The sequence below is a fragment of the Larus michahellis genome, chromosome 7 (assembly GCF_964199755.1).
Source record: "Larus michahellis chromosome 7, bLarMic1.1, whole genome shotgun sequence".
Classification (NCBI taxonomy): Eukaryota; Metazoa; Chordata; class Aves; order Charadriiformes; family Laridae; genus Larus; species Larus michahellis.
In genome coordinates, this window is record NC_133902.1 from 3694310 (window position 1) to 3716199 (window position 21890).

Genomic DNA, 21890 nt, shown 5'->3' on the forward strand with positions numbered 1-21890 from the left:
TGCATTGTATGAAAATAACCTTTGCATCTCTTTGGCAACCTTTAACTTCACTTAATGTCCCCCTTCCTATGTTACAACACAGCTCATGATCTGCCTTCTCTGTGGCGCTATTGTTTTGGTTGGTTTTTTTTCCTTTTTCCTCTCTTACTCATCTCTTTTTCCAGGTAACAATCCTAGTCTTCTCAATCTTTTGCCACATACTCGTTTTTCTATGCTCCCGGTGGTTGTCCTGCGATGCAGTTACACAGACCCAGGCTTTCTGGTTGCCGCTAAAACATGGACAAAGTTTTGCTAAAGCAAATGCAGCCTGGAGGAACTGAGTGGCAATGAGTCCTTAAGCAGGTATTTCCTGCCCTTCCCTAGGGTGGTGGTCAGAGAAAGAAGCCCATGTCCCTGGGAAGGACGCAAGCGGAGCCCGGCGGCAGTAGGTACGTTCACATCCCCATGCCCCTTCCACCCAAGCCAAAGCTCCACCCTTCTCCCCTAACGCAGTGCACGGCTTTCCCCCCCTCTCTTCCCACTTTCTCAACTCCCACCTTGCCTTCCTCCTCAAAACATGAATCTCCTGGTTTTGTTAATCCTATTTCAACCCCTTTTTCCAACGAAAGGGTCTTCCGCAAAGCAGGCTGAAGCCTTTCACTTTTCCTGCTGAAACCTTGAAAATTTATCTCCCTTCTCCTCAGCCCAGACACACATCTGAAAGCTTCAAAACCACAAAAACAGTTGAATAAAACTTACCGCGCTTCTGAACTTCATTTCTGCCTCCTGCCAGCTCCCGCAGCCCTTGCAGAGACTTAGTTTACGCTGCTGCAAAAAGCAGGAATCTGAGGACAAGTCCTCTCTTCTGTCAGTTGCCTTTTTTTTTTTTTTCATGACATTTTCGGTGCAGTCAGAATTCCCTCCCTCCCACCAGCTCCTACTGGAGCATCCTGGGGAGGGCGTTTTACAGGGAGAGGGAGAGGAATTCTCCTCCCCTCCCAGAGAGGAGAGAGGGAGGCACAGAGCTCAAGAGAAGTCAGCTGTCCTCTGCCTGCGGAGTCCCCGCTGCCCAACGACAGGGAAAAACAGAAAGAAAAGTAATCACAGGCGCTGGAAAACCTGGTGCAGAGCCCAACACGCAAAACCACAGCAAAACAGGACACGCAGTGACGAGCTCCGTTACGGCATGCTTCTGCACTGAAATAGCGGCAGCATCAAGATAGCTCCCCAAACCCACCCCCAGCTCCCCCCAACCACTGCAAAATCCCCCCAGGGTTACAATTACACTTGTAGTCGCTTCTCGCGGCAAATCGAAGGACCACGAAGAGTGCAGGGGTAAGACAGTTTGCCGTGTCTGCCCTTGCCAGGACCCAGCATATTGGCTAACACCAGCTCTATATCGAGCTCCCTGAGGTCCTCATCGCAAAGTAACCTGCACTACCAAGTAAGACCCTTCCTAGTCGGAGACAGTCAAGCCACCGTTGTCCCTCGTCTCCAACCCTTGCAAACAGAAGTAGCATATTTAGCTGCCTCTGAGGCCATCAAGTTTGGTCTCTCACAAAAAAATTAATGGCCACAGCTACACCGTAAGTGTGAAAAACCACCCCACCCTCCAGAGATACGGGCATTTGCAAACATCAAAACGTATACACAGGCTTTGCTAGCATTAGGTGGAAAGTGAAAGGACGAGAGGCAATGGGTGCAAGCTGGAAGAAGGAAAATTCCAGTTAGGTATTGGGAAATTTTCCACAATGAGTGCTCTCAAATACTGGAACAGGGCCCCCAAGAAGTTGTGAAACTCCATCCTTAGAGATATTTAAGACTCAACCAGACAATGCCTGAGCAACCTGATCTAAATCGTCCCTGCTTGGAAGCAGGGTTGGACCAGAGCTCTCCACAGGTCCCTTCCAATCTAAAATTATTCTATGATTCTATTAATTATTTTGCTCCTCAATCGTCTAAGCTATGTGTCCACCCTAAAACTAATTACAGGTATAGCAAATAAAGCTATAGATCTGTTACGGGGCGTACATTGCCCTGGCACGGGGCTCAGCCAAAGTGTACCACTCTTCAGGTATTCCAGGTCACAAGCAGCTGACATTACGAGCAGGCAGACCCTGAAGGAGATGAGTTCTGCCCCAAGCCAGAGGACCTTCCATTCCCAAGCATCAGTGACTAAAAAAGTCATCAGCCGTTTGATCTGACTCGTAGCAGCTAACGAAGATGATGGGTTTCTATCTGCATGTGTCCCGACACAGATAATCGCAACCTGCACAAAGAATATTGCCACCCATTTCTCCTCCATACCACCCTCCTAACGGATCCCCTCCAAATGATCTGTAATATGGGACTCTGTGATTAGCCAAGAGCATGGCAAATGGCTACAAACGAGACGCAGGTTTATCCACACCATATGAGGCACCACACACACACACAACAAGGTAAAACACCTAACTTGCACCTGCAGTTAGGTCTCAAACAGTCTAAGACTGCAAACTCACCAGCTGAAATCTTCAGAGGCCATTTGCTCTAAATGCAGGGGACCACATTTGCATTTGCCAAACATCAGCCTGATCCAAACAACATGTAATTTTCTACAAGAACCTTATCAAAATTAGTGGGAACATAATCTTTGCTGCTGTGCATCATCTTCTGAAAAGAGACTACTGCAGACTCCCTATTGCATCTGCTCAAGGACTTCTGAAATTCAGGTATCACACTGAATGTCAGCTATCATGACCAGTTCACTACCACAGGCAGGCAAACAGAGGTGGCAAACTCAATAATGCCCTTTTGTCATCATGAAACTCTTTTGGAGGACATGATTTTTCTTTTCTTAAGAGGGAAAGGCTTTCCTCCCGATCATAGGATAACAGAAGAAAGTGGAAATAAACCAATTCTGTTTCCCTAAAGGGCTAAGGAGCCTTTTTAGGTGTATTAGTCTCAGATCAGATATGAACACAGGCAGCACAACTGAGTAAGCCCTGCGCTACGTATCTGCCCAGAACCAACCCTGACAAGCATCTCAGTTGCTGGAATCCATTTCCAGCGGTCCCTCGTGGCAGTCATCACCCAAGTTCTACAACACCAAAAGGCAGGTTCTCTAACCACTGAACACGCAGAGCCATGAACTCATTCCCAACCTCGACTCCTGATATTTCACGACTGGCGCTATCTGGAGTCAGCTCTGCTTACAGAGGGTTGTTGTGTTTTCTTTTTTTTTTTTTTCTTATCAAAATGCGTTATTTTCAAATTCTATTACAGAAAGGGTAAAGTCAAGCTTTAAAGTAAAATGATTTAAATCAAAAAGCTACTTGCGTTATTTTAAAGCTTTTTTAAAGCAAAACAAGACCGTGCATGGCCACTGCTCAGACAGGAGGCTATTTAAAACCCAAGCGATGTAGCAGATGTTGTCCGTGGTTCGGTGCAGCACTCCTCTCTAATTAGCTCTGACCCAAGGCATCGATCCCAGAGATCCTGCGCTGCGGTGGATGTCATTCCTCACAGGAAGAAGGTGCCAGCAGTTACAAGGGTTTGTGACGAAGCCTGAATAACACTTCTGAAGGGAGCCGTGGTGCCACCAGCTCTTCTGCCCTCGTCAGATTCCATTTGGAAAAATTATTCATGGTACTTCTCAATTCTTGCACAACCATTTGGCATGAATTTTATTGACTTCTTACCGTCAGCCAACTGAGGAGTTTGGTGAATTAATAACGGAGGCAGCCTCAGGACACGTTTCAGAGGTGGATTTAGCATTGGCGTATTTCAGAGCATTGAAAGAAATGCACAGTAACTCCAAAGCCCGGCTCAGAGCAGGAGCACCGGTGAGATCAAAGGTAATCTAAGCTACGTTTCCCAAATTGAGCGGCATCAGCCATCACTGAATCCCAACAGCAAGCCCTGAGCCAGGAGTTTTCCAAGTACAATTAGAGCTGTAGCCTGGCAGCTCTAATTCAGGAGGAGAATGTCAGTTCTCCATCATAATTTCTCAAATCAGTCTAGCTGCAGCCAAACAACAGAGTCAGTAAAACTCATGATATAATTTTAAGGTATGTGTTAGCACAGAGTTATCTTCACATTAACAACTTCACCTTTCCCCTAGTTTACACCTCCTAAAACTTCTCAGAACACATCTCATCCCTGAAAATGCCACGTAAGAGGAGAATATATGAGCCCAGCATTCAGAAGTACTTTTGTGGGGTTTTTTTTTGCTGTTGTTGTTTTGTGGATTTTATTTTTTGTTTTTACACATTTCCCTTGGCTTTTTCATGCGGGAGAACCCTTTTATTTATTTAATCACAGTGAAGGTCTTTACTCAAGATGTTTTGGTTTTTTTCTGTAGTGGAACTGCTGCCCTGCTCTTGTTGGTGAGTAAAGCACTGCTGTGTGTGGGTTAGCCTAAATTGGGAGGGGAAAGGAAAAAAAAAATAAAAAATCGGAAAGCAGAGATAACCAACGTAATTTTGATTTAGAAGATGTTGATCCCGGACTATTAAGGTGATAAAACCGGGCTCTTCCTTTCCAGCAACAGAGCCCAGCCCTTGTCTGTGATTTCTGCTGAGGACGGCTGGCTAGGTCGGTATCACCAGTACAGGCAACTACAGGCAGAGGTATGAATCAAGTTTTCCAGGCCTCACCAGTTAGAAGTGACTCATACAAAGCTGGGATTAGAGCACTGGGATTGCTCTGCTGGTTGCTGATAAGCAGCTGATTCCCTGCATACAATTTCACATTCAAAGCAAGGGGACTGGAAGCCTTTCCTGTCGGCCCTGCTCCGACGGGCTCACAGCGCAGCGCGGGACTTGCAAAGCCACAGCCCCAAGCAGTGGCTGGGCTGAAAAAGAGAGTTCGGCCCCATCAGCAAACCGGTCTTCCCCTCCGTCACGCAGATTCCACTGCACAAAATAAATCTGGAGGTAAGAGGCGCTGGCTTGGGTTTATGCTGTTCAAAAAATCAATATGGATCACATCTACATGATTCCAAAAGCAAAATGCATCAAGTTCATCTATCAATATATATATTATCTTTTTTCTGGATTTTTATAATATTCGTTATTTCTGCCTTGCAAAAGAACTACAGAATAACACACATTCCATAATTAGAAAGCACTTGGCAAAGATACCATGGGAAACAAACCACCCCAAACAGGCCAGGAATTTGAGAGCCCTTCCTCTCGCAGGTCAGAGGAACGTCTTAAAAAATAGAAATTTCTTTAACCTATCACGTGTGTCCTGCTGTCCAGACTATACTGATCTAAAACTAATTAAAATGCCTCACATTCCCAAGACACCCTATAACAGAAACTGGAGGTTCTGATGGACATTTGGCCCATTGCTTAGGAAAAAAGCCCTGTTCCAGCAGAGGACGAACACCTCACTGCGCAATAACTGGATAAATCAATGCCCTGCCAAAGAAGCAACATTAAATATTGTAACAGGCTTGATAACGAGGCAGAACCTCTTCCCCTTACCATCAGCTCGCTAACAATTGTCTGTTTTTTACCTTCTTTTTGTTTGTATTAATGCATCTCCTCACTCCCCATGCAGAGAGTAGCCAGCTATCCCCTGAACAAGCAGTGAGGAACAGAAGCCAGGACATAGGACATTGGTCCCTGGAGACACAACATTCCTGGTCAATTATGAAACTCCAGACCTATAGAGGTTAAATTAAAAACCCGTTATACTCACTCAAAAGGTGTCTCAAGATGGTAAAGTTCCTTAACGTTACTGCAAACTTCATGACATCATCACGAGTTCTCCGAATTCTCCGATTCTGTGTGAATGCGTTTGCACGATTATAGACAAAAGCTTAAAAACATGATAGGTGTGGCCAAAAGGGTTCAAAAACCAGAAGACAAAGAATATTTAAATTATTATTTTGGATTCTAATTTATGCTTTGTAATGCCTAAAACTGTCAATACTGGTTTTGTTTGTTTCAAGAAAGCTTCAACAGTGAGAACACTAAACACCTCGTCTTCCCAAGCTCAGTCTTTCACAAATAAATAAGAATATTAGGGAAAAAAATGAAGATGGAGACACACACCTCTCCTTGCTACACCTTCTCTGTCAGTGCTGTTCACTATTTTGATACCTCTGATGATAGATGCGTTTGAGAAATGGCAGATTAAAAAGCACATACGCAGCACTCGTATTTAGTTATGGCTCCCGCACACACACAATAATTCTGGGTCTGTGACGTGAGTGAAAACCGAAACTGGGTTAATCTAACAAATTAAGATAAATTTTCCTTGTTGTTGCTCTCTGCTGAACCAGTGAAACAGAAATGGATGACTGGCTTTGACAGTGACCGTCAGAACAAAGTCCCACTTTATAAATACCAGATGCCCCTAATACGATGCCAGTTTGTCTCACGCATGTGGCTGCTCTCACCCCGTCCCACTCGCCCGCTGCCCCGTGCTACGGCTCTGCTACAGCGACAGTCGCCTCTTCCGCTGATGTTACAAACGCACCCTGCCCATTCTGAATCCAACCGTAATTGCCGAACCAGCTTCAATAGCAGAGAGTTTAAAAACAACAGTTAATTCAGTTTGATTGCTTTGCCTTTACTTTGATATAGTCATTTTTAAGCAGCTCCCCTGCCGCGTCTGTGGCAAGCACAAGTAGAGCCGTTTTGAGGGAGCTGTTAATACAAACAGCCTGACTCAGTTCAGCTGATGTGCATTCCTCCCAACTGACTTTCTAAACAGTCACTCCCAGTGGCAGGACCTACATCTTCCTTTTAAGGGGAAAAAATGTTTTCACAGGAAAAATTAAGTGTTCAAAGCCCGTGCATATCTCTGTGCTTTCAGTGACCAGCCTCTTCTTTAAAAACACATTCTTGTTGCACGCAAACCAAAAACTTATCCCTCCTTAATATATAATTGTTTCTCTTTTTTAACACAGCCATTAGTTCTCTATCAATACCCTGGCAGACCCAGGTGGAATACCCTATTCACACTATTTTTCAACAACATGAAAAAGAGAATTTGTTTTCCAACCCATCCGGACGACTAGATCCGAGAGAGAAAAACATGGCTGAGAAAGAAGAGGCAGAACTCACAGGCTGCAGACAACGCTTTACAGCTCACATTAGTGGCTGACAGTTCCTATTCCTTCCAGTTTCTTTTTCTGCATTTCTGAGGCTTAGTGTTAGAAAGGGATTAAGACTGGAAAGCATATCATAACAAAAACTTCTTGTTCTATCGACACTAGATAAGGAAAGAGTGAACACTGGTGCTCTGCCTGCATGTTAGATGAAGGAAACAGGATTTCCCTCTGCTACTCCCTAAGCAAAGATCCCAAGGAAATGTTTCTAATAATAGGAAATTACTATATAAGGCCAGAGCAGCACTAAACTGTTTGCAGTCTGGAAAAGAAGAACATACAAGAGCACTGAGGAGGGACACAACAGGCAGAGCAGGGCTCTTCCCACATCAGTCCTCTGCAGGAAGGCAGCGTGGAGTAACCTAAGGTTCCCCTCTGGAGAGACGGGCAGCACTGAACCTGTGATGACTTCTTCTGAGCAGAGAAGGGTCTCTCCCACAGCCCCAAACACAAAACTAAATGTACAAATTAGAGCTGCTTTGTCCTTTTTCTATCATGCCCCTGCTTTTCTTCATGGGAGGAAAAAGACAGACAGAGCAGGCTTTTAAATCTACAGAGTAGCACCTGCAAACCAGGGCCGAGCACATCTCTGATTCGGAAAGGGGAGGAAAAGACACATCCCCGTCCTAAAGCATGGCGTGGCCAGCGCTAATGGAGAAGGAAGGCTGACAGCCCCTACCTGCCCTCCATGGAGCACAACTGTTTGCTGCTGCGTTTGGTGACCTGGGCAGCTCTCACTCATTTTGGTTCAAACTGTAAAGGTGTTGGGCACCTGTGGAAGGAGCCATTTAACTAAATTTTCCAAGCGTTCCCACGTAATTGTACGTATTACTGTCTCGCAGGCCAACAGTTTCAGCAGCAGCTGCGTGGAACTACAACAAGCTGCGTGTGTCTCAGCAGAACTGTCAGACTGACTCCTGTCTGGAGCTGCCATCGTAGCTCTGATGCACACGTTCTACTGTCACTTCAACAGACACAAAACCTGCGACCCCAGTGAAAGCCACATTTTCCTCCTTCTTACACAAATGACAGGGAGTTCCTACAACAATGCTCACAAAGACCTCGTTTGGATAAAGTGATGTATCTGGAGCATTCCCCTGTGATCCCCAGCGAGGGGTATCTTTCCATCTCTCGTCTCCCAGCGCAGAGAAGCCTGCTGAGCAAACACAGTCTGACACAGCCCCATAGCTGCCATGGAAATGAGTACAATGTAAATTCCTAGACAGGTTTATCACCCAGACTTTTTCTTCTGACAGCAATAGATGCTTGTGACAAAATGTACAAATAATTTTCTGTCTGTAGCTCTGCTACCTCCTGCCTCTCTTCTGTCTGTAAATGCAGCCCTGCAGAGTTACACGGCTTTCAGAGGAACTTGAGGGCAAATCGCAGCCAAGACTTTCAACATGTTAGCTGGTGAGACCTCCTTGAGCTGAAACGGTCAGTTTGCCATGACAAAGTTAGGCTGAGCGCCTTAAAAAAAAACACCCAAGCCTTATGAAAGGCTCATTGATGAGACGGTAAGACAGAGTTTCGACGGCAGAAGCACTCCTCTGCATCACAGCTTCAGGAGCTACGCAGTCCCGATGAGACCACAGCTGAGATTTACCATTCCCTATACCGTTCCAGAGGATTGTTCCAGTGTAACCAGGCTCTCAGGTACGTTCTTCACCAGTTGTTCACACCTTGTCCCCATACTACCTGCCCAGAAAAGGTTGTATTAAGCTTTCCAGGGCATATAGCAATTCTGTCCCAAGAGGATGTTTCGTATTTAACTTATCTTTAGGGACATCTTGATTTCTGAAGAGTTTTAAACTGACCTTTAATTTTTGTCCAATTACATATTTCACATTCTTGCCTGGATGGTGAGGGTGAAAACAAGTGCAGGCACCAGGCAGAACCACTAAACAAGTGGTTACAACTCTTAGAGAAAACCAACTACAAGAAAGCATTTTAGATTAAATGCCCTTATACCTCTTTTCTCATGCAGTAACTGCTGCATAACAATTATAAAGCAATTCAGAAAGATGGTCTGTGCTGGTATTGCTTGTGGTCAGTGGCATCAGAAAGTTAACTAATTTTGGATAAAACAATGTTTTGGGAACTAGCTCCCTGTGCATCTAAGCCATTACGAAGTCTCACCTTTAATCCTGGCCCCTAATATTGTTGTCTTCTTTACTTATTTTTCGTACCAAGTCAAAGGATGCAGTCAGTAAGTTGTTTGTTCAGTTTCAAAAAGTCTGCTCCAGGAGAAATAAGATATTTCTCTTGGCTCTAAAAAGTGAGAAGAATCACAGGTATGAGACTAGGAATCTGGATGCAGAGATCAACCGTCCCTACCAATGTTACACTGATAGGATCCCAAGCTTCCCCTGGCTTCTCCTGAGAATTTGCCACTGATGATAATGGTAAAATTCTTCTCTAAATATAGGAATTGTCTGTTTAGAACTGCTGACAGCAAAACAGTAAGTTTAAGCTGCTTTATTTTCTTTAGTGGGTTAAAGCTGAAACCTAGGGAAGGCTAGCTGAATGACATTATTCTTAATTGTGTCAACATACATCACTTTACAGAAATCCAAGTAACAGATTTATCTACTATATCAGACTGCTTTATAGGAAACAACTAAACTTGACTGACTTGTCCTACGTTGCCCTTTTTTCTTTTAATTGACAACTTTCATCAATGCAGCTTTGCATTAAAACACACCACACCCAAACCCCGACCATTTGGTACTATGAAAAATAGTTTAAAAAGGAAATACCTCCCTCCAAAATAGCCAAATGAAATTTTTTCTCTTAGTTAATGTGAAGCTTTTCATTTGCGTAAAGTCTGAATAAAGCTACTGTTGAACTCCTAGTTTGCTGTCAAAACCATGAACTTTTCTGTTACATGGAGACTAGAGCACAGGTAATATACAGATTATATTGATATATTGAAGGCTCCAATGTCAGAAAAATAAAGGCCAAATGACTAAAACTTTCCTGAAGAGCACAGGAGAGAAGATCACGTGTGGAATTATTTCCTGAGATTCTGGTGTTTTTTTTTTTTTTATAAAATCGCTTGTACATGAGCGATGCCCCAACAACTACTTCTACTCCCCCCTCCTGTCAGTGGAATAACAAAATCCCTAGTACGGAAAGTTTATAGGGGCATAAAGATGTATATATCGGTGTAATTTGTACCCCGAATTTAGGGAAATGTCGCTATGAGCAATGTTTCATGTTGGTACAACAGCATCTGTCACAGGTTTTTTCCATGTAGTGTCTATAGGTCCCTTAAGGAAAAAAAAAGAACACACCGATCTGCAGGCATTCTTGCGACATCTCATTCTGCTGCCAGAAGCGGGTGATACCTGGGAGAAACGAGTTCTTATTTTCGTTCTGGGTGTGACTCTTTTTTAATGCAAACTTAGCAATGCTGTAAGCAAACAACAAAATACCAAGCGCAGCCAAGTTCTGTGAGCCCAGAAAAAGGGCACATTCAACGCTTTAGACATTCAAACAAGTCGAGTAGTTTTTAATTTGATGATTTATAAGTGTGGAGTTTACAGGCACAATTTGTACTTCCACCACTTTTTTTCCCCTTCTGTCCCAAACTGACTTTCTTGGCCTAAGGCAGGCAGTTATTTTGGGACAGTGAGAAGTTATAAATAAGTTCTAGTAAAACTATTAGGAACACATATGGCACTGAACTTCTTTCAAACCCTTCTTTGTAAGGGAACAAAGAGCATTTGACATTTATTGTGATGGCATAAGTCCCCTATGAAAAGTTTAAGGAAAGAGTTTCAACAACAGTCTGGAGTAAAACTAGATCACGAACCCAAAAACAAGAATATCCAATGATCTGTAGAAATTCCAGATTACGCTAAAAGAAATGGCCTAAGCAGTTTCCAAAAGCAGCCGAAAGAAAAGTCGACGCGCAGCGCAGACTGGCTATCTGGCAGCGTGTCAGCCTTGAGGCCTGGCAACCAACAGGAGCACGTGGGCAGATGATATTGCAGCTGGCTTATGTCTGAACTGCTTCCCTTTACCCTGTCTGTTCTGCTGCTTCTGAAAAAGAGGGTAAAAGCCACCAGATGAAGGGTATTGTCTGAGGTAATCTCCTTCTGACCAGGCTGACACAACCCCACTGATCCCACAGTGAACAAAGTCTTTAATGTTTGTGCGAATTGCAAACATTTTTATCCAAAAATAGATATATCCTCAGTTAACAGTAAAAAGGGAATGATGAGTTGCCATCATGTTGGCAGAAGAATTCCAGGATGCTTGGAAAATATAGACATCATTTCAGAAGGGAATTCCACATCCACCAGCATCAGCTTGCACTCATCAAATGATCCAGAATATTGTTTTCCAACATTTTAAAAGTTGATTCTCCTATTGAACCAGAACTACATTAAATCAGGATTCTTTTAAAGTAAAAGAAGTAATCGCGCTGATGTTAAAAAAAGAATAAATTTTAAAAAAAGTCACTGGCTTGCAACTTAATAAGTACCCTTTGAAGTGTAGGAATATCTGGTCTCCGAGAGACGGTTTCAACTCCCTGCTCACTATCCTGCTACACGGAGTACAACCACGCTATCCTGCTCACAGCCTTTTCAACATTTTCTGCATTAATAGGGACACAGTTTTAATCAAAAACAAAGACAAAATACACACTAAAGAATAATCAAGGAGGCCATTCCTTTGTGGTTCTCAGGAATGCGTGTTCCACATCTGGATAAACATGGGCCTATGCAGTGAATGGAAATATTCATTCCCCAGCTGTGGCTATATCCAAATCCTTTCTCTCGCTCTCTGATTTACTTCTAGTCCTACATTGGGTGGCTGAAAAACCATATAAATCCTGCCGAGACAGATAAAATAGGTAGTCACAGGCAGGCCTGGCAATCTTCCTATTGACCCTTTACTTTTACCGTTTCAAAGAAAAGTTCTGGGCTGTGACCTCCAACTCAAATGAGAGATCCTGAAGGAATTCACAGCTCCTGTTACTTGGGTATAATCAGATGGTTGTGACAGCTGTGACATTAACAGAAGTACCAACTGTCCCACAGCATTCTGCTCTCCATTAGAAGAGGAGGACCAGCACCCCTAAGGATAAAGGCAGGAAACGGGAAGCATCCACTTGTGCTGATGCAGATGATGAGCACAGCTTCAAAGAAGTGAAAGGTATCCTTCTGCCCTGAGGCCACCAGTGCATAGGTGGGACCCCTTCCCATGTAAGGCCACATCCTGCTAGAAGTGCAAGGACTTGGAGATCTCATAGTGGCTGGGGATCTTTCGACCTTTTGTTGTGATGCTGCCTGGGCAAACCCTACTGTCCATGGCAGCTCGCATGATGACAGAACTGTCAGAAGACTCATCCCACTGGGAAGGAAACACTTTCATTCCTCTGGTTCAACAGGCACAGATTCCGTAGTGAGTGACGCAGGAGCATGAGGGAATCTGAGCTCTAACCTCAAAGAAGGGCCCATGAGTTTCAAGAATAGGTATCTCCCACAGAAAAATCAATAGACGTTATCAAAGCCTATAAGGTAAGACATACATATAAAACACAGGCAGCAGCTTTGGTTCCTTTGCTTAAATTTTCTAACAGCTCTCAGATATCGCCAGGGCAGCATCCTTTGCTATTGTAGCAATAATGAGAGGAGACTGCAACAAGATGAGAGCTGATACAGTGTGCCCAGCAAGCCTTGGATTAACCTTGCTTCCCTGAGGTCAGGGGGAGCTCTGCCATCAGCTTCGGTTGTGTTGGAGTACACCCGTGGCAGGAAAAAGAGAGGTAATCTCTTTTAAATCACATAAAGAAAAAGAAAAGCATCAAAACTTGAGGGTTTGTTTCAAGAGCTATTGTTTGTATGGCAGAACTAGACAAACAGAGGGACACAGGGAAGCTCATCGCTGTAAATTATTGATCCACTGCTTTCTAGACATTGAAACTGGTAATTAAACAAACGGTAAAAAGATACTTCATCAATTATAGAGGTGTCACTTTAAATTACACTTGCTGCGGGATGAATAAAACACAGAGGTTAAATGCTATGGGTACCTCATGCCGGCTTCTTGTTCAAAATCCTCACTACAATGCTGATTCTGATTCTCTCATATCGCTGCTTCAGGACTGCCTGCTCTTTGCACGTTAAGCTAGATAAGGGGAAACGAGCGCTTTTGTTTCACCAATCTTTTTCACACCATGTCCAGAAAGCACAGTCCTATGGTTAAGAGAGAGGATTTGGAGCTGAGGCTAGCAGGATCCCTTCTCTGCTCAACATGATTAGTTATATGGCCATAAGTCAAGGCCACAGCCTCTGTGAAAACAGCCCTCCCTCAAAAATCAGACCAAAAAAAAAAAAGTTTTGTCTATTAACAGCCAGTTGTGAAATCTATGAAGTACTAGGCAGACATTGATACTGGTAGGTCTTACGGTTTTTAGAAAATATACATGTACACACCCTCCACAACCTAAAATAACAGTGGCAAGCGGCTTCTGAAGCAATATGATGATGACGAAGATACCCTATTAAGCCCAAATCACGTCACAACCATAATGACTACACAAATTTGATTTACGATAAATTTTTATATCTGGGTGCATGCCTTAACTTTAAGCTTGATGCACTATCTCAATTCCACATAAATATTATATGAATGTAAAAATATACTTGCTCTAATACTCATTTTGAAAGAAAAACAACATCGTAAGAGCTTGGCCATCTTGCAATTACTGGCGCAGATGCTCTATAGAACCATTATGACATCTCTCAAATAGGTTCCACTCCAGGAAAGCATTTATTGAAGGCTGAGTTCAACAATTGATTGAGATAGGTCAGGGAGTATAAATGTCCTAAGTGAAAGACTGCATACGCACCATAAGCAGACAGCTTAAAAGCGCACGCAAAGAAACCCTAACAGGTAGACACAGTTGGCATCCTTCACCGAGCAGAAGCAGCAGTGAAGCAATAATGCCAGGAGGCAAGATCAGGGAAACAAGTTGCTGGTGGAGCCAGAGCGATCCTAGAAGTCAAAGAACTTGTGCTTGCTGTGGTGAGGTGGGGAAGAAGCGAAGGGATACCCAGGGGGCAGTTCAGTTCAGAGAGGAAAGAGAGAGGCCAAGGTGATGAACTGCAGGAATATGCTGTGAAAGCTGGAGGTGCGTGCACCATCAGCCGAGGGACATATTCAAAGTGGGAGCTGAAGGCCGGATAGTAGACTTTTTGTTAAGAACACCAGCTCTTGGTAGGGGCACAAAAGAATCAAAGGCTGAGCTGACTCTCCCTACCGCTCCCCAAATAATGAGGCTGAAGCGCAAGGAGAGCAAGCTCTGCTGTGGGCCTGATGCCAGTTGCTCTGTGAAGTCTTCAGCGCCTGTTTTAAGGAGAGTTACACAACGTAAAGCTTTATTCTTAAGTGCCTGATGGCGTCCTGTGTATACAACAGCTCCTACCAGCAGAACAGTATTGGTGGGAAATGTTAGCAAGAGTGTCTTAAGAGAGATAAAGCCTTTGAGTTGCAGACGAAGCTGCCAGCCCTCATTTCCAGCTTGTCAGAGCAAGTCCTTCTTGAAGTCAGCAGCCTGGAATGAAGAGAATCTGGCATTTGTGCATGTATGTATGGTTCAGACAGTCAGGGCGGAGAGGCTGACTTTAATCAGACTTTCCACAATGAGGGGGGAGTGGGAGTGGCAAACTACAGCAAGTGATGGGCGTTATCTACTATATATTCACTAATTCATTTTTGTATTTCCAGCCTGACCCCCTTTCCTGCTTCCGCTAGCCCCTAGAGGAGGAGGGAAGGGGCGATCACACAGAACTGGAATGCGAGTGTCCTTCGCATTCTTGGGATTCCTGGTGTCTGTGACAGGCAGCACAAAGGCAGCACACACTTGTCTGGTGATCTGACAAATTCCATGTTCTGGAGAATTACTGGAACAGCTGATGGGTCACAGGAGTAGCTACATGCAGGTACTACCGTTCTCTGCAAAGCTGAACCCTACAATTCCAAAATTTACAAATCCAAGTGCTAACCCATAACTGCCTCTGCTGCTCCAGTTTACCTGCTGGGTCATAATCTTTGTGTTTAGTATATACATTTTAAAGCTGTTTCTTTAATTGTCTTTTGCCAGAACATCTCTTTTTCTGGGGGGGGGGGGGGGGGGGGGGAAATCAACAAAATCAATAGAGCACCTAAAAATATGGGCTTGCACTAGCAACTGCCAAGCTTTTTTAGCTGGTTATGAAGCCTCTTTAACAAGAGTGATAGTATGGTATCAAAAAGGAGTAAAGCTCCAAAATAGTTTAATCCATCTGCCCACTCCAGCATTAGCAACAATACTCTAAAGAATTCCAGTTCAAACCACTTTTGGTTGCCTTCTACCCTCACAATGAGGCTACAGTCCACTAAATCACATGCAGCTTCAATTCCGTCTAGAAATAGCCTCTTGAAGTTTCTATTGCAGGATGGCGTTCCGAAATTTTATTTACTTGGGTGCCACTACTGGTGGTGACAGCAATAGCAGCTACAAATTGCAGGAACCTGCATGTATGCCCAGAAAGGGCACCCGTCCAGATCCAACCTCTCGCACGAAAGGTTTTGGCAGCCAAATGAATTCCTTCTCCCTTACCCTTTCTGTCTGTGTCGATTACAACGTCATGCTCAGATACCACAACACAGTAACCCTGTCCTACTATCCCCACACGTATACCTTGGTAAAGAGTCCCACAGGGCCCAAAAGTCCTTTGAACCTTTAGACCTGTTGAAAGCCAGTGCAAAAGTGGGCATCCCCGCATCCTCAGCTGGGCAGGGGGTCCTCCCTCCAGGCCCTCATTGCGTTGGCTCTCCCACGATGGGCAATGCTCTGGGAAGCAGCAGAGGTGTATTTATTCCAGAGAGAGCAAAACACACCAGACATCCGTGGCCAACCCCTCTGACTTGGGGCACGCTCCCCACTTTGAACCCCACCTGCTCTGCATGCTGCTTAGGCAAGTGGCAGAACAGACACCAGTTTCCCTTGGCTCAGTATCTAAGCGCGGTTTTCCCTGGCTGGCTGCACCAGGATTTATCAGTGCCCCTCTGTTCCTGACCCGATACCACGTTAATGGGCAACAGCAATGCAGGCACTCCATGGGCACATGGTTACTGTGCTGCTCAGGAGCTATAATAAGTATTCTAGTTTGGGAATCCCCATTACAAGAAGTGGACTGCAGATAGTGTATCCTATTTGTAAAGCTTAATAAAAGCAACATTTAAAAAACAACTAATTACCATTTACGTTCCAAACAGCTGGCCTAGCTCCACATCCACAAGCTGGGAGGTTTCAGTGCCAACCAACCCACACACCAGGGCACAAAAGTGCCCCAGTACGACTGCAGAACCTTCTAGTAAACTCAAACTTCTCCTCACTACCACTGACTTCAAGGGTCAAAAAACAGTAGCATAAGAAGAGAACGGCTATGCAAGCCATCATTCCTACAGCGTTACATTACAGACACTTCTCCAGGGTGAAAAGAGCATGGAAAGTGTCCTCCAAGGTGCCAGAGAGCAGTCTCAGGCTGTTGTAAGCTGACCTAGACAGCTGACATCCTCTGTCCCCAGCTGTGCTTGTCCTGGCCCACTCCTTCCTCTGTACAGGGACAGAGATCTGTTCAGCTCTGTGATGAGACCGTTCAGGGAACTAAACAAACAGAAAGGTTGTTTGTTTTTTTCTCCTTCATCATTGTTCTCCAAACTTTGTTTCAATTGATTAACCAAAGGGTGAAACGGATGCTAGTGCAGGTACAAGGCAGGGAGTGGAGAACTACAGCAAAACCGACTTAAATAGAACTTCATGTTAGTTACTGGGTGACTACATCCTCCTGGCAGACAGGTAAAGAAAGGGCATTTCATTGAGAGCGATGTGGAGGAAGCTCTAAGACTCTCTGGCTGCTTGCTTTGTCCCCTACCCTTTACACATATACGTGCCTCCAAATGTTTAAAACCTTGAGAAGTGATGCACGTGTATTATCATATTATCACCACCAGCAGCCTCCACAAAAAGGACAGGAATGACACTAGAGGCTACAGACTGTCAGCCGTAGTGTTCCATGATCACAAATCAGCAATATAAATGACCTAACCTGACGCATGCGGGTATATATGTCACACCAGAAGCAGAAACGTGCCTAGCTAATGCACTGGTCTGCTATTCAACAAGATTGTGAAGAACTGACACTTTCTGGCAGGTGCCTTAGAAACAAGGGCTGATGATGCTGGACTCAGCTTGGATGCACACAGGAGGGGGGAAGCTGACTTCACACACTCATCACCGCACCAGTTACTGACCCAAATGAACCCTCTCCTTCCCTATCAAATCCGCAAATCTCAATCCAGCCCACACTAAACACTGATTGATTTTCTACTCTAACGAGCACTGTGTCACATTTGTGTTGACTAACCATCAGTTCAGATAAGTGGTTTGCAATTAAGATAATTTGGTTTGGGGCCAGTGAAAGCATGGCCTGAAAAGCACTTTCAAGAGTTCAGCACAGTGCTGGAGAAATTAACCAGAGAAATTCACTGCTCAAAACAGGCCAGGTACCAAGCTCACAGCTACTTTTAGAGCTTTACACAAGAATTTACCTTTCTAGCCTATCCAAAATAAAAAGCAATATTCGTCACAGCAAAAACTTCCTCATGAAGTAATAGCTTGCTTGTACAATGCTCGGAAAAGATTTCTTTCCAGACACACGCACTCAACCTGCAGCAACACTGGTTTTCTTCCACTCCCTGTTTCCACTCAGGTGGCAATGTGATCCTTTCACAGAGGCTACCTATTTCTGATGGCCTGTATTTCAGGCAAAAATGCATTCAACAACAAACAGCCAACTTACCTGAAGCTTCTAGGAAAAAAGTAAACAGTTACGTGAGCGCAGCTTCTATGTTCCATGGACTTCAGCCTGGACATAGTTCACATTCTCATCCTACACAGAGCTACTCTGAGGAATTTTCCTCCCATTGCAAACTGACCTAAGAAAGTGGTTTGGATGGCAGCAGTTGCCAGGTAAATACATTCAAGGCTTAAGGTTGGAAGGAGCTCCCCTCGTTCCCACCTAGACAAGGGATCATCAGAGCAGAAACAGACACTTGGCAACCGGTCAGGTTTGTTTAAAGAGAGAGATCAAACACCCCCTTTCGCTCTGCAAGTTTTTTGCATACAGAACTCCGCGTCTCTTGCAACATTTCCTCTTCACATGGTGCCCTCATGACCAAGCTGCCAGAGCAACACAGAAGTCCTCACTCCCAACACTCGCTACCTGCCATGCACTCAGCACCAGGCACCCCCTGATCTCACCAACGCAGCAGAGGACGGTTTCAAGGTGGTCACTGCCTACAGCAATCTCCGGGAAAAGGTCTTTGACTCTTTTTTCTTTTTCTCGCCTTTCCTTTATACTTCTTCCTTGTATTGGGATGCAGTTATCTCAAATAAGATTAGTTTATACTTGAGACAAATAATGTCCGAAAGCTTTACCCAAATATATAAACGGCCCATAACCATCAACCCATGTATTCTTTAATTATCGGGCAAAAATAAAAGATATTGTGCCCATGTCATTATGTCGTCACATGTTTTTCTTAAATGTTCTGGGGACTCTCACACACCTGTTTTAGAAATATCTCATAAAATTGCATAAATCATCCCTTCTATTACCCCCAAAATACACATTTTGAATACACTCTTCAAAATGCAGCATTTGGTTTCCTTGAGAAACGTGATAGGTACTTTTTTTTGTTTGTTGTTTTTGGGAAGGTGCAACAGACATAAAAACAGTTCTTCATTATACATTACTATGCTTTTCCAGTAATTATATTGCTCTGAATCTTCTCTTCCAAGCTGCAATATTTTTCTAATTATGTGTTACTTAGTAGCTCTGAAGGAAAAGGAAAGAGAACAGACCACAACATTCAGAAATGCAAAAATGCAAAAGGAAGATCTGAAATATCTTCAGAAGTTACATTTTAACAGTCCAAACACTCTTCCCACACTGTCCCTTCACACGCGAGTCAGGCACGCTCAGCTGCCCCCACTCCATTCCCGCATGAACAAACCGATGGAGAAACCCTATTGGAGTTGCATTGTGTGCACTTGGCGTTGTTTGTTCAGTACACCAAAAAACAATCCGGTATAGAAACCCTGGCTGTTATTATAATCTTAATAGTTGTAATGGATGGATAGGAAAGCTACCTGTGATATCCATGAGAAAATAAAGTGCGAACACAAAATAGCAGATAAACAGTCAAGAAAAGGCAAGAAAACGGCTCACAACTGAACTTCAGTGCTTGCTTAAAATAAAGCAAAAGAAACATCTGTTTTGCTGTCTAAGTTCAAATTCTGACAGAGAATTCCTGGCTTCCTGGCACAAAGGTGTGGCTTTCCCTCCCAAGATGCAGAAGAGGCAATTCTGAACAGACTCCAAAATCCTAAGAGTATAAGACAACCTGTTATTTAAAACAACAAGATGTGTGGACAGAGAACAAGGCTTTCTGGTCTCTAATTTGGAAGGTTCAATACAACTCTAGAAAAAAAACAACAATAGTTTTGTGCAATAATCTTCCCTCTTCTCAAAACTGCACCATTGGACACACCAGCCTTTGCTGCAGACCAAAACCTGAACTGCAGAAATACCACTTATAATGCAACACTGTGTGGCGTTGCAAATATGTGTCCGGTTTTGTTTTTAAAAAATGTTGATTATAGTGTGCTGCCTTATAATGCGTGGAACTGCATATTTTAGTTATTAAAGTTAGCAAACAGGTCTGGCTGTTGAAAGTCATTTCCCTGAGTAAACAATGACTCAGTGTGGAGTGTATAATGTAGAAGTTATTAGTTACTGTTAGCAAGTTTAAAAAACCCAACTCGCAGCACTACACAAAGACATACTTCAGAATGGAAAATAGTTTTCCTCCTACTTCTGTGGTTCCAGTTACACTGTTTCAGTGGACTTTAATTTTCTAAAAAGCTAAACAGATCCCTATCTCCTCATTATGTAACTGGACATTGACTTAACTGGACCCTTCAGCCATGAACAATAAGCACAGTGAGAGCGCCCAGTTTACCCTCTTTGCTGTTCTCAGTTTGTCATTATAGCTCTGAAGTGAAGACGATTCTTTCTTGGACAGGAATATGCCATCTAGGCCAGGCAGCAGGTGGTAAAAACAGATGTAAAGACAGCCATAAAATATTGAGTATATGGTAATGAAGAAAAAAATGCAACTGTAAGCTCACCAAAATCCTCTGACAAACACTGGTCTCTAGTTGAGTTACAGCTCCTTCAATAATCCTCCTCTTCATTAGTAAAATGGACAAATACACCTGGTGATGGTCAGCTGGCATAAGGCGCCACAGATCACTCTAACTAATGAAACGCAGCCTTGGCTGCTAAGACCCAAAGGTTTCCCTGAAGTCTTAAAACCACCACAAAGGCTGTTCTCCAGCTATGAGTACACGCTGTCTCAAAGATTAGGACCACATCTCCACATTACCTTTTGTAAGGGTGAAATCTCTGGTCAGATATAAGAACACTACAAGGAAATAGAGTCAAACATCCGTGCTAAACTTTTACCAGAACAGTGCCTTCAAAAGCAGTTACTGAAATCATAATTTAAAGGCACAGCCTTTTAAAGCAGCTATAGCTTATGAGGTCCCGTCTGCATCCAAACAGCAGGCTGAAGGCCATCGTAATTGTCTTTTTGTTGACATGCACTTTTGCCTAGGAATGATTTTAGAAAGCTCTCTTATGAGAAAAAAAAAAAAAAATCTGTTTGGTACAGCGTGGATAGAGGATTTTTTTGGTCATTCACAGACTGTCCATTTCCTGGCAAAAATCAGAACACATTTTGACATAACATTCCTTGCCACCAACAATTAGACTGCCCATTTGGTTACAAAACTTTCCAATAACTGCAGGCTGCTGTGTCATCCAGCTCCAGCACCTTACTCCCTAGAAGACAAATACTGTAGCACTCCGAAGGTACTGCCAAACTTTAAAAATCTATTGCTATTTATTATCAGCTGCTGAACTGAATTACAGGAAGGGTGGTGGCCAAGCTGGACCAAGGTCAACGTACCGGTTAAAGGGCTGCAAGTGTCGCCCTGAAGAACAGCTAGCTGCTCATTCACACGTGACAAAGTGCTTTCCTAAAGAAAAAAGCTGCCAGGGACAGCTATCCATGCATGCAGAAATGTCACAGGAATTCTAAATACTAACCTTTATCGCCTTCCAGTACAGGAATTTAATACAGGACAGTCTACACTAAAGGCATATATTAAACAGAAAAGGTACCGGCCCTGCTGCTCCTTAGTATATTGAAGAGTATTTAATAATGCAGGGCAGGGCTTTAAAGAATACTAGACCTTCCACCCCCACAGAACATGACTCAGTTGCAACAAATTACTTGAGATTTGTCCACTCAGATGTCATAACAAACTTCGTTAGCCTTTCATATTTACTTATACCACTTGCTTACACCTTTATTAATACTTTGCGAGGAGGGCTGGCCACCGACCCCACTAATGCATCACCAAGGAGTACAGTATGCAGGGGAGGGCACAAAAACACAGAGCAGGGTATTTTCCAGCAGAGAGATCATTCAATCCACACAGAGGCACAGTAAAAGTGGCTCCCTCGGGGCAGAAAAATAACTGTGTTACAATCTCACAGAAAGACAAGCCATTCAAACCTCATCCACTAGGAAAGATGGTAGAAGGTTAGATGTATGGTGTCTATCGAAGTCAGGAATAGTAATCCTCATCAAAGCCAACCACATCACTCACAAG

At 43.7% G+C, this 21890-nt stretch overlaps 1 protein-coding gene across 3 annotated transcripts in view; it reads right to left on the reverse strand.

Annotated features, from left to right (window-relative positions):
• MYO1C (myosin IC) overlaps nt 1-21890 on the reverse strand; it is a 59218-nt gene that overhangs the window by 32366 nt on the left and 4962 nt on the right. The window contains exon 1 of one of the 3 annotated variants that reach the window (XM_074594995.1): nt 739-925. The exons of the other annotated variants lie outside the window; for them this stretch is intronic. Within the exon in view, the coding sequence (XP_074451096.1) occupies nt 739-873 (135 nt within the window). The 5' untranslated portion in view covers nt 874-925. Of the gene's footprint in view, nt 1-738; nt 926-21890 lie in introns of those variants that run through there. 3 annotated transcript variants of the gene reach the window in all.